This window comes from Podarcis melisellensis (assembly GCF_964234715.1).
Source record: "Podarcis melisellensis genome assembly, chromosome: 13".
NCBI classification, from domain to species: domain Eukaryota; kingdom Metazoa; phylum Chordata; class Lepidosauria; order Squamata; family Lacertidae; genus Podarcis; species Podarcis melisellensis.
The window spans coordinates 51,563,263-51,579,715 of NC_138545.1; the positions used below are offsets into that span (position 1 = coordinate 51,563,263).

The following is a 16,453-nucleotide window of genomic DNA, read 5'->3' on the forward strand; positions in this document are numbered from 1 at the left end:
TCTTGAAAGTCACCTTCTCAGGCTATTGCACCATATTTTATAAAGTTGTGCAAATAGCAGGGAGCATCGTATAAAGACATTTTCTCTTCTCTCCATCTTTTCCGGCCATGACCCTCAACAATAATCTGCAAGGGTTTTTACATACTCACTAGAGTAGAGCGAAAGAGAGAGCACACACAATGAGAAGAGTAAAAGAATGGGTAAAAAAGGCAATGTGTGGCATAAGCAAAGAATCATAGCTGCCAACTATTAATTTCTAAAATGAGAGATGTTTTGCGGTTTAGAACCCTTGTTGCGAAGCTCAGGTGTGTCAGTGGGGAAAGAAAGGCACTTTGTATATTCTCAGAGTCTCTCTTAACCTACATGTTCCCAAACTAGCATTAAAAGCAGGTTCGAAATAAGAACAAACTTCACCAATATAAAAATGTTTCGAAACAAATATTACTACTGTGTCTCGCACTATCCATGTTTACCCAGAAACAAGCCGATTTAAAATCAGACCGGGAAAGAAGTCCTGTTTTATAATTTGAAATTCCAGTTAACAAATATTTTTAGTTTGTTGGGGGAGGCAAGGGGTTTTGAAGGGTGAACTGTACTGCAACTCAAATCCTGCCTAGTAGCAGATCGGGTTGCCGGATAATAAGAGACCCAGGACGGATCCTGCACCTCGGAGAACGGCGCAGAAAGGAGTCCTCCGCCACTTCTATCCGTCTGCCATCACTACAGCAGAATTGTGGTGGGCAAAGTTGCTGCACCAGCCACTCTACTAAAGGTTCACCAGCCCTACTAAGATCGGAGGAACTTACTCCCAGGTAGTAAGCGCGCAGAAATAACTCTTGGGGAGAGTTGTGCATTCTGCAACAGGGACACAGGAGCTCTTCTCAGCAAAGAGCAATGGGTGGAGGGCGAAGCGCCCATTGAGACCAATCCTGCTTGCTGAGCTGCAAGAGCCCGCGTTTGCTTTCTATCGTCCAGAGACACCTGTCCAAGAAAGTAGGCTTCCCCAAAAATAAAAACCGCTCCTGGTTAGCAAATAATCTGCGGGTGTTTTTTTTTTAGTAGCCAACAGAAAGCTGTTGCAAAGCCAGCAACTGAAGGGAGACCCGGCCTCTTGCCCCCTGGGGAATATTGCGCAGGGAATTCCTCGTCCCCTTTGCAAAATCCCGAGCCCCCCGAGCTGCTTCGAGACTCACCGCACTTGGCAGCGCCGGCGATGCCCGTCTCGCCTCCGCGGGACTGGAGCCGGAGCTTTCGCCGCCTCTTCGCCTGCTGGAGCCGCGCCTGGCGGGGCCGGCGCGCCGGAGCGTGAGGGCGAGCGGAGCCTCCCTGCGATCAGAGCGGCTGCTTCGCACGCGATGTTGTCGTCCCTCCCGCTGCTGCGACGCGCAGGCGGCATCGGAGGGCGCGCAAGAGCCGGGCTGGGAAGCGCCAGGCGCGCGCCGAGCCCGCTGCTTTCTGTTTTTTTTTTAAATAATATTTTATTAGGTTTTATGAATAAACAGAAAAAAACGAAAAAACACATACACAAAAATATAAAATTACGAAATACAAAAAAGAATGACAGACATTTAACTTATAAAAAAAGAAAAGAAAAAAAAGAAAAATCCCTCTTTTTAAATTCTCATCTTTGATTCACTTATTTTCCTGACTTCCTCACATCTCCCTTTTTTGTATCCCTTTTGAAAATTAATTCAGCAAATTCATGTCCAATTAACTTATCTATTATCAATCCAATCTTATTTTTAACCTTGTTGCTAGAACCCCTTCAATTCATTTCAATGTCATCAACATTCAAAAATTTTACAATGTTTCTGTAGATAAATTTTAAATTTCCTCCAATCTTCTTCCACCAACTCTTCTCCCTGGTCTCGGATTCTGCCAGTCATTTCCGCCATTTCCATATAGTCCATTACTTGCATCTGCCATTCTTCCAGAGTGGGTAGGTCTTGTGTCTTCCAGTGCTTTGCAATGAGTATTCTTGCTGCTGCTGTAGCATACATAAAGAAAGTTTTGTCTTTCTTTGACACCAATTGGCCGACTATGCCCAGGAGAAAGGCCTCTGGTTTCTTCAGGAAAGTGTACTTAAGTACCTTCTTCAATTCATTATAGATCATCTCCCAGAAAGCCTTAATCTTTGGGCACGTCCACCAGAGGTGAAAGAATGTACCTTCAATTTCTTTACATTTCCAGCATTTATTATTGGGCAAATGATAAATTTTTGCAAGCTTGACTGGGGTCATGTACCACCTGTACATCATTTTCATAATATTCTCTCTGAGCCCGCTGCTTTCTGCCCCGGCAGGGCTTCGGCCGCGGGACTGGTCCGTCTGGCTCGGGATTGGGCCGGCCCAGAGCAAAAGCCGCAGCGGCTTCCCGGGATTTCAGGCGGGGAACATTCCCGGGCCCTTTTCCCTGGAGGAGAATGAAGCAGGACCTTTCTGCCTGCAAGCGAAACTGCCCGCCCTGCGCCAGAGCAACGGGCACTCTTTATTCCGCCACACACACAGCCATGGAAAGGACTCTAATCATGCAGGCACTTATTTTGGAATCAATTTTATTCATGCAAAATATTTTATCACCAACGTTATTTATTTATCTATTTATTTTTAAATTGTGCAGGTCTATGGTAGCATGTGCAATAAGATCAAACCTATCCATTCTGAAGGAAATCAGCCCCGAATGTTCACTGGAAGTACAGATCCTGAAGCTGAGGCTCCAAGACTTTGGCCACCTCATGAGAAGAGAAGACTCCCTGGAAAAGACCCTGATGTTGGGAGAGATTGAGGGCACAAGGAGAAGGGGACGACAGAGGACGAGATGGTTGGACAGTGTTCTCGAAGCTACCAGCATGAGTTTGACCAAACTGCGGGAGGCAGTGGAAGACAGAAGTGCCTGGCATGCTCTGGTCCAGGGGGTCACGAAGAGTCGTACATGACTAAATGACTAAACAACAACAAATGGTAGCATGTTAGCATCAATGCTAAGGACCACTTCCTTGCTGCAGGGTCACTTGAGCATAACACAGCAGAGGGAATAATTTATATAACAGAAGATGAATCTCCCACTCCTAAACCTCACCCTCTGTGACCACATCCCCTTTTCTCCCCAGTCCAGTATACCTGAAGGAGCATCTCCACCTCCATCGTTCTGCCCGGATGCTGAGGTCCAGCACTGAGGGCCTTCTGGCAGTTCCCTCACTGCGAGAAGCAAAGCTACAGGGAACCAGGCAGAGGGCCTTCTCGGTAGTGGCACCTGCCCTGTGGAACGCCCTCCCACCAGATGTCAAAGAGAAAAACAACTACCAGACTTTTAGAAGACATCTGAAGGCAGCCCTCTTTAGGGAAGCTTTTAATGTTTAACAGACTACTGCATTTTAATACTTTGTTGGAAGCCACCCAGAGTGGCTGGGGAAACCCGGCCAGATGGGCAGGGTATAAATAATATATTATTATTATTATTATTATTATTATTATTATTATTATTATTATTATTATTATTTCTCTCAATATGGCTCTGATATTGGAAGTGTGGTTGGGCTGGTGAGACAACCGCTTCAAGTACAGAGCATTGGGGCAGCAAGGCAGGGAAGGGTTCAATTCAGCTCTCCATGTACCCTTTAGAAATCCATCTCAGGCCTGGCATTAGCAGCTTGGCACCCTTGGGAAACTGTGAGGGCCCCAGGGCCCTTAACGTTATTATTTATTAAATTAGGTTGGACGGCGCCTTGTCTACCTCCTTCTGACAACTACTGCAGCCAAGCTGGTGCCAAAGTCCGGGGCAGCCCAGGACCTCCATACACGCTGCCCAGACTTGTGTCCCAAGGGGGTCGCTTCAGTGCTGCTAAGGCAGCAAAAACAATGCAGGAAGTAGCAGTTACACTAAGAACAAAGCAGGTGGAAATACTTTAACAACATCTTGCCCACTTCTAAAAGGCCACAGATAGCTAAAGCCAGTGCTTTTTTTCTTAAAAAAATGGGGGTACTCTCATTTTCCTACTCATATTGAAACACTGCCTCTCAATGAGGCCAAACATAGATTCAGGGGTCTGCGTCCCCCCAGAAAAAAGCACTGGTTAAAGCACAAAGACCTGGTTATAGAGGAGTTTTTGCCAGGCCCCCAAAGAAATATAATGAGGGCAGGCCTTCCTAGGGAGAGTATTCCATAAGCAGGGAGCCACTGCAGAAAAGGCCCTGTTCTCATGTTGCCATCTTCTGGACCTCCCGTGGAGAAGGCACACCATCCAGTTAAAGAATGAAAGGTAGTAAATTGGGGCAGTGAAGGACAGAGCTGAATGTTGATTAACAGTTGCAGTGCTCATCAGTGAACTTCCCTGCTCCAAGAGAGCTCCATCAAAGAGAGCTAAACAAGTCTGATAAAGTCCTCTTTCTGCCCACCTGCTTCTGGATGGCAGGGGCACCTGGAGAAGCCAGTTGGACTGTCCTGAGTAAAGCAACAGGTCTCCAACCATGACTGAAAAAGGAAGGGGGGGGAGAGAAAAAAATTCCCAGTGAGGAACCTTAAGTGACAGCAGGAAATGAAGTGGCCCATGAATTTGTGCATGCTGAGGGAAGCAAGCTCTGGGGGAAACGCCAGCAGAGAACTGAAACCTCAGTCAGGAGCCATGTTGAGATCAGTTGTAAGAAGAGTTGCTCATAGAAGTTGGGAGGGACCGAGTCGAGCCCCATGACATGCTGGAACCTCAAGCTAAATCATCCATGACAGATGGGCCATCTGACCTCCGCTTCTAAACCTTCTTGTATGTTCTCTTCAACCTACGCACGAAGCCCCTTGTCTCTCAGTTCCATCTCTGCCATCTCCAGTTGTCCCTGGATTTATATCTGATCATAAATCCATTCATTTCTTCCGGCATCACAGTAGCATCCTTTGTAAAGATGTCCACTCCAACCCACCGTCCACAACTGTCCCTTTTGCCTTTACCTTCTCTTCTTCCAGCGGAAGAGGGTCCATATATTTATCCACAGGTCTTGTGCATTCTTTAATCAGGGACACGGGTGGCGCTGTGGGTTAAACCACAGAGCCTAGGACTTGCTGATCAGAAGGTCGGCAATTCGAATCCCTGCGACAGGGTGAGCTCCCGTTGTTCGGTCCCAGCTCCTGCCCACCTAGCAGTTTGAAAGCACGTCAAAGTGCAAGTAGATAAATAGGTACCGCTCTGGCGGGAAGGTAAACGGCGTTTCCGTGCACTGCTCTGGTTCGCCAGAAGCGGCTTAGTCATGCTGGCCACATGACCCGGAAGCTGTACGCCGGCTCCCTCGGCCAATAAAGCGAGATGAGTGCCGCAACCCCAGAGTCACCCACGACTGGACCTAACGGTCAGGGGTACCTTTACCTTTACTTTATGTCTGATCTAAGCTTTTAATACACATCTCATCCTTTAATTCTGTCGGTCCAACAGTCTCTGCATGACCATGACAACATCAATCAATGAGGAATTCAATGTTGTTTTTGCCATATTGAATTCTATTAATCTGCTTTCAGGAACTTGTGTCTGTTCCTTTATATATGCATTCTTTTGCCACACCGGTAAGGTTCAGTTTTGTTTTTGCTGCTGAATCGGCATGTCCCCAATGGAAGATTTATAGGTGGTAAAAGAGTGATGGTTTAAAACAAATTAAGAGCTATCAATTGTATTCTTTTGAAGTCATTTCTAGAAATCAGAATACTTTAAGGAAAGTATGTCTCTAGTTATGTAACTTTATAAGTCATAAATTACGTGGGTGTAAGTGCCATTACCCCAGGGATAGGTTGTGGCTTGGAACTGGGTGCGAGAGATGAATCAGGGTGGAAGCTGGAATTATGAATCCATTGACATGGCAAATTGAAAGGGGAAGATAAGAGTCATCTTCAGAAATAAAGTCAGGTCAGGTTATGGCAGGGATGGGAGTCACGCACAGGGCAAGGAGGAAAATAGACAGGTACATGCACAATACTTGAAATATGCTAGCTGTGCCCAGGTCAGCAAACCCAGAGGAAAAAGAACAAATCCAATGCCTAAAAATACGGCCAAGAAAGTATAAAGAGGAGAAAGGGCTGTAGCTCAGGGGTACAGTACAAATGCAATCCTTAGCACCTAGAGCGGGAGTGGGGGACCTGGGGCTGCCCAGATGTTGTTGGACTCCAATTTCCATCATTCTGAGCCAGCAAGGCCAATGTCAAGGATGGGATTTGCAGTCCTGGAACATCTGGAGAGCCAGAGCTCCCACTCTGCATCAAAATGTACAGCTGGAAAGGAGTCCTGTCTGAAACCCTGGAGTTATTGCCAGACATTGTAAACAGTACCAACTCCGACTCAGTGTACGGTGCTTTTTGTTTTAATTTTGAATTTTACTGGTGCCATCCCCGTCATAACGTTGCAATCCTGTACTGCTTTTATTGATGCACAGTATACTTTATGGATTGGTACTTAGGATAAAAGTAAAATAAAAATGACCACAGCACAATGGGATTTTTCAGTGAGGAAACTTTCAAGATTTATTAACAACTCATGATTTATTGGAACCAATTATGTGCATATACAATTTTTCCTACTAGCAATACATTTTTATCAGAAATCCTTCATTTTGATTACACATTATACAATAAACAAGGCACTAAAATTTACATCTAGTAGTCATCTTATTATGAATTCTTTGCTTGACTTTAGTCTCTTCCTGATGAAAATAAATATTATTAAACAGATCCTGCACCAAAAAAATCCATCATGAAACTAAGTTATATAATAAAGATCTCCTAATTCCTTAAATACATCTATATGAAGTACAAGATCACAGTTCTGTAAACCAAATGGAGCAAAAATCCATTATTTGGAGGTGGGGGCAGTTTTCAGTATTTTCCACAATGCAGTTTAGTAAATCAATCTGCTAGAAGCAGAAACGGCTTTGGTACTAAATTAGAAGAGCTCATAGATTTCTGCACATAGAGATGTTTGTGGGAGATGTTGAAGTGGTAAGCTACCCACCTAAGTAGGTGATCTAACCCAACTCAGAACCACCCTGTAGATGAAGTAAGAGATCATGACTGGCAAGATTACCTTTGGTCCCCGTCTGAAATAGGAAGGTCAAGTTAAGAAGGGCCACTTGTTCCTAAAGTATGTTTTATCTCTCCAATAAGGAATACCCAGTGAGCAGAGGAGGGGATTGTTCTATTTGCCTAGATAGTGGGCCAACACACGACAAACTATTTGGTCCCCTGCATCAATCTACCCAGTGTTAGTTTTACTACACTTCAGGTACAAACGTGTGGCAAAATTCTCATTTGTATCAGCCTGGCCAGAGGAGATCGACTCATGCAGCTAACCACTGTGTCTGTCTTGCTGGGTCAAACTGCATCTCAGCTAGAAAAAAATTCTGCAGGACTTGACTCACCGCTTGAGAAGCAGAGTTCTAAACACGTATTTTACAGTGGCCAGGGAAGAAAACTAAAGCTTGGTTGTTTGTGGAAAAACAAACCTGAACCACAAAACTCTTTTGAGTATAGGAGCCAACAATATTCTATATACTTTAAAAACTGTAATTATACCGTCAACTTTAAAGCAATTTATTTAGGAGTATTCCACCTGATATCAGCAACAATACCCTGAAATATATGTCTCACAGCTGCAAGGCTGCATTTCAGAATATGAAGACCAATTGTTACCACCAAGAGTACACTGGAGAGTATGAAAGTAAAACGAGCCCGCAACAAAATGTTGTGACTCTCTCTCCCCTACCTGCAGCCCAGAATGTTGTAAGCCTTTAAGGACCCTTGCAAGGGTTCCACAGCAACATTAGAGTACCATAAGCCTCAATTTTCCCTTTTCCCACCTACTTAAAAATAAATTCTGCCTACTTATCTGTGGATGCCCTACTAGAAGTAACTTGCTTTGCTTTTAGATAGAATTATACACTAGATTTTTCAAGTACTGCACCAATTTATTTACCGTATTTGCAGATCACATTTAATAGATGCCACAGCACTCCCAGTTGTGAAATTTGTACATATTTTCAATACGTACCTTAGATTTGCAGAATTGCTTCCAAAAGCACACTGAAGTAGTACACACCAATAAAAAGAAGTCCTAGGCATTGTTGGTGGTGATAAAGCTGTATAAGCTAATCTGCATTGCGAGAGCACACAACAGTGATAGTGGACAGAATCCAAGAGGCCTGGAGTACCAGGAAAAAAACTTTCACTTGCACATTTCACCTTGCTTAGGGTACAGGTGTGGCGTTAATGGAGTTTTGGAAATGATGTGATGGATTTAATCACCGAGGACACCGACAGGTTATGGCGATAGCACCCTTTTAACAACAACATACTCTGTTTCTACATTTAGGCTTCATTTTCTTGGGCACAAGAAAGGGCATCCATACACATCCAACCCTCCCCCCCCCCAAATCTTGGCAAGTGGGGATTCCACATGTTGGCCTTGCTACTTGAGAAAAGGTGCAAGCATTGGGAGGACTGAGCCAACTAGATGAAACAATGTTGAGAACTACTCAGGTAGTAAACTTTAGGACCATTCCCTGATAGTTGTTCTGTGCCTAGCTTGCTCCCTCTGCATTCATCCCGTGGGGTTTGCAGACATAGCTGTCAACTTACAGATTTGAAAATAAGGGACCAGCAGGCTCGAAAATAAGGGATCAGCAGCCCAAATAAGGGATCAACAATTACTTTTATAAAATACATATTTTGTTGCGTGCAAATGGCTTTAGATACCTATTAGGTCCATAAATTACCATATAGCATATATTCAACACCAAAAAACAGCAACAATTTGTTGTTGACAAAACAAGCTGGACATAGAAAGGGCCCCATTACCTTCAGTAGCTTATTTAAGAGACATCATCAATAAGGGACAGCAGCAGGACATGGCGCTGGGATAAGGGACTGTCCCGCCAAATAAGGGACACTTGACAGCTATGTTTGCAGATGGGTATGAAAACATCATAATGGGTAATGGACGCGGGTGGCGCTGTGGGTTAAAGCCTCAGCGCCTAGGGCTTGCCGATCGAAAGGTCGGTGGTTCGAATCCCCGCGGCGGGGTGTGCTCCTGTTGCCCGGTCCCAGCGCCTGCCAACCTAGCAGTTCGAAAGCACCCCCAGGTGCAAGTAGATAAATAGGGACCGCTTACTGGCGGGAAGGTAAACGGCGTTTCCGTGTGCTGCGCTGGCTCACCAGATGCAGCTTTGTCACGCTGGCCACGTGACCCGGAAGTGTCTCCGGGCAGCGCTGGCCCCTTGCTTCTTAAGTGAGATGGGCGCACAACCCTAGAGTCTGTCAAGACTGGCCCGTACGGGCAGGGGTACCTTTACCTTTTACCTTTTATGAAAACATGGTAGACTCGGCACCAACCCTGGGAAAGAATCTACCACTTAAACGCTCTTCCGTACACCCTTCCCACCACTCCGTTCCCAAAATGCAGAATTCCATCCTCCCTACCCCCCAAACTGTTGTTATTTCTTCTCCCTGATCTCTTTAGACTCTTATGCCAAACTGCCTTCATTACTGACCCTGACAATCCATCCCTGGGTTGGCAAATACTTGGCCCACCCATAATTAAGAGGTGGGGTGGGTGATAGAGCCTGTCATTTATGGCCAGTGCTTAGAGGTTTTGTCTGGCATTACCATTATATATTTAAAGCAGGCATGTCCTGTATAACTAGGGCACATTGCCGAAACACAGCACATTACAGAAACCCACACAGGCAAGCAGGACATTGGGGTGGGAGGAGCAATACTCAACAAATAGCTATTTGAAAATTTGACGAGTGTTAAATATTAAGGATCAGTCATGAAAATGGTATATAAGCATACCAGCAGGCCTAAATAAACTTGTGACCCATCAAACAAAACACAGCTCACTAATAAGCCTCCTGTTTTTGCTGCTTACATGGAACCACAGAAATGGGAGCACCTGAAGCACATGGTAAGTCACAACATCTGGCTAATCGCTGCATTCAGCCTCATGGGTCACGAGTTGCAGAGACCTTAGCTGAAAGCTGCCATGATGTTATGAAGCCTGAAATATACATGGACTTAAAGCAAAAAGTTATGAGTTGTGATTCTGAATGGCTAAATAAATTAAAAATTGACACACAGAGAAGTTCACAAGAACACACATTTAACAATGATCTAACTGTAATTTCGTTAGGATATTTAAATGTTCCCACCAAACCACAGAGAGAACCAATTCTTAAATTTGTTAACCTCCATCAGATTTATCATAGCTCAGAATTATAAACTGCAAGCCATTCCATATATTTAAAGTTGGCTGATTAAATGTATGGTACAGTCCGATATTACTCAGGCCTAAGTTCCTTATGATGCAATCGTATACATCTGATCAGAACAGTCCCCTTACTCCTACATGCCTGCCCAAATCGTAGTCCTGTTACAAGAACTACCGTAAATCCCAAATGAAGGGGCATAGCATTGCACCATAAGAGGGATTTTGTCTTGTGTTTCTTGAACAGGGCCTTTTTGCGTCTCATGGCAAACTACTTTTAAAACAGGGGGGGATTTCAAAAGCAGCACATGGCCCTGGAGCTTTAAAGGAAAAACCCTAGAAGGCTTGCCCAATCCCTTAGGGGTGATTAGGTAGCTCTCTGATTCTTGGCCTTACTTTATCCGGCATGGTAGATGAGACCCAATGGGCATACTTGGAAAATGGAGAACGTGCTCTGCGCACCAATCATATAAAGGCTGTGTGGCGTGTGGCACAAAATGACCACCATAGCTAAGAGCAGGGGAAAAAGAAAAGCCCCTCAAAATGGTGTGAGAGTCCTGCCTTCCAATCGGGGGGGGGGGGGGGAAACCAACGACATTGGCCACCACCACATTTATGCAGAGACAGAAGCTCTTTGCCCTTCTCCTCTGACCAGGAACTGAATATGAAGAGCAAACCGTGTCTTGTGGGTTTTTAAGGGACATTTTTATGAGGACCTTGAATGGGTTCCACAGGAGGTACTGGTGGGCATACTGGTGTCTGTGGGTGACGCATGGGCACCCCTGAGAATTCTACTTGTAAACATTTCTATTTCTCTTCACCGTATTGTTCAGGTCTCTAATGTTTATTTTCAGAACACTTGTCTGAATATTGATGAGGCTTTGGTTATTTCCCCCACCCTTCACCATCTCATTCATATATAGTTGTCCCTTGACATTTCTCGGTTCTGTATACTGTAGTTAAAGAAACAAATACGAAGATTTTAAAAAATACAATCCAATTAAACAGTCCTATTAAACAAACAAAAAAACAAAAAACAAAAAAACAAAACAGATTATGGACCATCATATAATAAGTTGTTTCACAATAATCAAACATTAAAATGGAATAAAGAAGCTGAACCCCACATGAAAAAATATCAAAAAACAAAAGTCAAGAATGTGTACCCTAAAACTGATAGCAACATCTCACAAAGGGAATATTGAAACTAGGCAATGAGAAGAGGAGGTTCTGATTTGTTGAGCAGAAACTGGTCCATTAAATTTTAGATCAAGCTTCCTCAACCTCTGCCCTCCATATGTTTTGAGACTACAATTCCCATCATCCCTGACCACTGGTCCTGCTAGCTAGGGATAATGGGAATTGTAGTCTCAAAACATCTGGAGGGCAGAGGTTGAGGAAGCCCGTTTTAGATGAACTAGTATTTTAGACAATAGCAAAGGCTTGTATTTCTCTTTGTTCATACCAGATGTGTGTATTTGCAACTCAGCACATGTGCAGAAAAGTAGCAAAATTTTGTATTGAACAGAGTTCAGAATTCTCAGCATGCCTTTGAAAAGAGGTCCTAGCCCTTATCACGAAAAATACAACTTTGGTGTGTGGAGAATGCACGGTGAAATTTCTAAAGTAGGGGGGCAATTTAATATGAAGGACCAGGAATCAGGTAGCAGAACATTTGTGCTTTGCTGTAGCTCATTCCTTCTACCCCAGATTACAGCCGAAACAAAATGAATTGTACACGCTAAAGAAATACAAGGCACAATTCATACATCTCACAGTATCTAGATTTTCTTCTTGCTGAATTTGAATGTGGTGAGGAATTCATACAGTTCTATACCCAATATACCAGGAAACTACTCTATTTAGACAAAAGCAAAGAGGATGAAATGTTGAGTTCTACATATTATTATCTAAATAATAAGAATATAAATGACAGGGGAGGGGGAAATTCAAGGGAGAGAGTGTCCAGTATATAAATCTATTTTACATGGTAACACTGAACAGAAGACAGAAGAGGAATAAAAAAGAAATGATAAAGTAGCATTTTAAAAGTTCAGAATTTAGAATGTGAAAGAAATGGAAATATCTAAAGACTGGCAGCAAAATTGCAGTGCAACTTGTGTCCCTCTCCACCGAAAAATAGACACAGGAGCGGCAGTTGAAAAAAACTCCATTCTGAACTGCTGAGAAACTGAGGCTCATTGAAAAGGGAAATAGTATTGGCATCCAAGTAGAAGGGGGAGATGGGCAGGGGCTAAACCTAAACTAATATTTTTTGTAATAAAATATATGAACGCATGCTAGTTTCTCTTTACTTCTGACAGCTAAATTCACTGCTGAGTTTTATGCTCTCTGCACTGCTTCATGTTAGAATTAAACTGCCTGCCACACACGCTTGTTTTAGGAATGGAGGGTGGAGAATGTTATCTGGGTGCTAAGCAAAACCTAATGTCTCGTTGTAAATGAGGTCCAAACTGCTCTACCTCAGCTATAGAGATGTCCACATGGGTGACCCCTCTTTTACAGGTAGTAGTTTGTGATAATTTTGGCAAGGGTAACTTGTCATGCAAAGGTGAGAGCACATGCACCTTCTGAAATTCCCAGTTGCACACAGGAACAGGAGCCCCATTCTAATTTGGACCAGACAACCCTAGTATGTACCAAAGACACTAAAATGAGTAGGCAAGTGAGAAGTAGCCTAACATTTCCCCTCAAAATACTTTCAAAAGGGCTTGTGATTTCCTGAGGCTTGGGGCTGCAATTGCTCCCTCGTTTTCTATTGGATTATGCTGGAATCTGCATTTATTTTTGCAGTGGTTTGAATTCAGTATTTAAGCTCTACACATGCATTAACATAATTATTTTCCCTTTGCAAAATTATTTAAAATACTAAGTTAGAAACTCATTTAAGAACCACAAAAATCTCAACAGTTTAAGCACAGCCCTCTTTCCAGTTATCTTCCCATTCCCTTTCCCCATACTTCTGAGTTTCTTGTTTGCCTGGGAATCTGTTAACTGTGAATCAGTGTGCACTTTATAAGATGTTTAATAAGATCTGTTCAACAGTTTGAACAGAGCTCCGCAATAAGAAGCTGCACTAAAAGATACATTACCAAAATACACAAATTTTGTTTTTCCAGAATGAACATATTTGTACCCGGTCTTATAGTCAAAGGAACGCACCAGAAAAGACCTGAAGCGACTCAATTTCTTTGAGCTTGATTCTATTTGAGAGGAGTGAGGTAGAGCAAGGATTTCATGTCAGCATGTAAATGATCTGCACCTGTGAATAGTAGATCTCCATCTCATTCCCTAAGTTGGTATTTCAACACACCATCCCATCAACAGGAAAAAGAGGAAGCCTTTACGGCTAATTCTGTTTAGTGCGCACGTGCAGCACCATAAACCATGATACCCCTTTTAGTTAATTCAGAGTAATTCCCACCACTGTACTCCGAACTCACAATTATATACTATTTAAAAATCTCAACTCTAGCCACCCCCATGCCCTGGAAGACAAGAGGAAAAACTCCTTACCCTTTTCCTTGACATACCAAGATGGGAGTGCTGAAAGCAATGGCAAACGTATGGCGCTTCTCCAACATTAAGCAACAAGCTTGTACCCTTAGTGTGGGAACCTTTTCCAGTTGCTGCTGAACTACAACTCCCATCAGGCCTAGCAAGCACGTCCAATGACTAGGGATTATGCAAGTTGTAGCTGCATTGTCTGGACACCCAAATGTTCCTTATACCTGCCTGAGAAATTGACTATGCCTCCCCCTACTTTACTGGTAACCCTCTGCTATTGTAAATATAAAAGAGGGGCAGCTCTAATCCAATCATGCTAGTTTTGCAACAGATTTGACAGCACTCTTAAGTAGCTCCAGGTCTCTGTCTTAGCAGCAGCACAAGGCCTGAAAATATTTACCTGGAAACACAAAGAAAACCACCTGAAGCCCAATGAACACAGCAAGGTTGCCCCATTTTGAGAAGAAGAAAAAGCTACTATCACCGTTTGCACTTATTAGTCATAACTGCCAAATCTACATATGAAATCGTGGAAATTCATGGTTGCTGCTTCATTAAAACAGAAACACGCCTGCTTCTCCTTTGTCACGTACTTAGAAAGTGGTGGGTTCTCTCATTCCCTTGCCTCCCATCAAAGATGAAAACTCTTCAAGAGCTCAGTCACACATTGTGATGCTCAATGCGTTTGCCAGTTACCCATTCAAGGAGCCACAGCCACTCCCTGTGTGGTGGCAGAATTATCAGCATTTGCCATGTAAACTCATTACATTTTCACAGGGACTTGCATGGAAAAATGCAATGTGTTTAAATAGCCCCGAGTTACACAGTAAATCTACATTTTAACCTCCTTACATTTGGTTGGTGCTCACTTCAGATCCCTGGCTCATGTGGACTGGGACCAAGAGATAGGTGCAGTACGGAGAGGGTGATCCTGTCATGCAAACAAACTGGACCTGCATCGTACTAGATGGACGGGTGGCTCCTTACTGACATGACGAGAAGCCAAGCAAGCTGAAATGAACGAAACGGAGAGGTGCCAAGTATCCAAGTGATGCTGCAATCCTGTATACACTTACTCTGGAGGACACGTGCACAACTGCAAATCACACACAATGGTAGTTTTCTCGATGGCTTCTTCAACCGCAGAAAAGTGGCCAGGCAGTAGTAATTTTGCCCTAAATTATATAGCTGGCAGGTGAGCCATGCCCTATAGTGCTATCTGAGTGCAGCGTCATTAATGGTTAGGGGCAGGAGAGATATGTGGTGGTGGTGAACTTCCCTTGTGGCCAGAGAGCTAATCAATTGTTTGAAAGCTTTCCATGCCCTCTTCTGAAGCTGTTGCTGCTTTGATGCTGCCCTTTCCCCACATTCTATTAATAAACGGAAAACGTATTATGTCCTCTGGCTCAGTGATGCAGCTGAGACACTGCACATCTGCTAGCAGCCCCACCTCAAGAAACAATTATGGAGGCTAAGTCTTGCTTCTTGGAAACAAATTTAAATTTCAGACTTGAAATAAAATATTAAAACGCCCAGCTACGTATCTGCTGTCAAGAACTTTCTAGACAAAAAGTGTGCACCACAGAATACGCCTACTGACTTCCTGTGTGTACAAGGGGATGCTCCAAAAATGATAATAATTGAGTTATTAGGCTTAGAAAACAACAAATAGATACCACATTTTTCTTAGCTCTTCCTTAATGTTTGTTCACAGCCAAGTGGGGAGGCATTCTCTCCAACTAAAAATACAAAACTAGCAGAACTGAACCCCTCCTCATTCTCTTCTAATAAACCAGTGACGCCAGTCCATTTTATGGCTGGCTGCTGCCTTCTCTAGGGCGAATTAGGGAATGGTCTGTTGAAAGATGAGACGGGCCATTCTTTTGTAACAGTTTGAAGTTTCCGCTCCCAGTACATTTTTTTTTTGTTGAGCACCTCCATCTTGATTCTGTGCTCCTCTTCGGCCATCTCACACTCCCGCTCGATCTGCTGAATCTTGGCCACGTGGACCTCGTTCATTTGGATCAGCTGCAGTTGCAAGATGGACATTTGCTGATGGTGCTCTTCTTCATGCATCTTTTTCAGATCGCTTTCCTGGGCAGCTTTACTTCTGAAATTTTTACTGCCTGTTATTCTGACTGCTGAACAGGAAGGCTCCGACTGCGAGGTTCCTTCGCATACCTGGAAATGTACAAGATCTTTGTCTTCATCGCACAGTTCTCTGTTTATAACGGTGAAAGGTTCTGGGGAAAGAAAATAAAAAATATGACCATTATAATAATTTTCAATTTTTTTCCAACCCAAGAGCCAGTTTGGTGTGGTGGATATAGTGTTAAACATACATTGGGAGACTTGAAGCCCAAATTGAAGAAGAAGAAGAAGAAGAAGAAGAAGAAGAAGAAGAAGAAGAAGAAGAGGAGGAGGAGGAGGAGGAGTTGTTGTTGTTGTTGTTTGGATTTGATACCCCGCTTTCTCACTCCCCTTCAGGAGTCTCAAAGCAGCTAACATTCTCCTTTCCTTTCCTCCCCCACAACAAACACTCTATGAGGTGAGTGGGGCTAAGAGACTTCACAGAAGTGTGACTGGCCCAAGGTCACCCAGCAGCTGCATGTGCAGGAGCAGAGACGCGAACCCAGTTCACCAGATTGCAAGACTACCACTCTTAACCACTACACCACACTGGCTCTCAGCTATCAA

General features: G+C 43.7%; 2 protein-coding genes across 6 annotated transcripts in view; both read right to left on the reverse strand.

Moving 5' to 3' along the window:
- Window positions 1-1,323, reverse strand: part of AHRR (aryl hydrocarbon receptor repressor) — a 47,312-nt gene extending 45,989 nt beyond the window's left edge. Inside the window, exon 1 of the mRNA XM_081884007.1 lies at window positions 1,194-1,323. The gene's annotated coding sequence lies outside the window, so the exon portion shown is untranslated. The remainder of the gene's footprint in view (window positions 1-1,193) is intronic.
- The window catches only part of MSANTD3 (Myb/SANT DNA binding domain containing 3), a 177,614-nt gene that overhangs the window by 154,206 nt on the left and 6,955 nt on the right, over window positions 1-16,453 (reverse strand). For 4 of the 5 annotated variants that reach the window (XM_081884343.1, XM_081884344.1, XM_081884342.1 and 1 more), the window contains exon 3: window positions 11,274-15,999. In XM_081884343.1, coding sequence (XP_081740469.1) covers window positions 15,590-15,999 — 410 coding nt within the window. In that variant the 3' untranslated portion in view covers window positions 11,274-15,589. Of the gene's footprint in view, window positions 1-11,273; window positions 16,000-16,453 lie in introns of those variants that run through there. The other variant, XR_014162189.1, reaches the window with a different exon arrangement.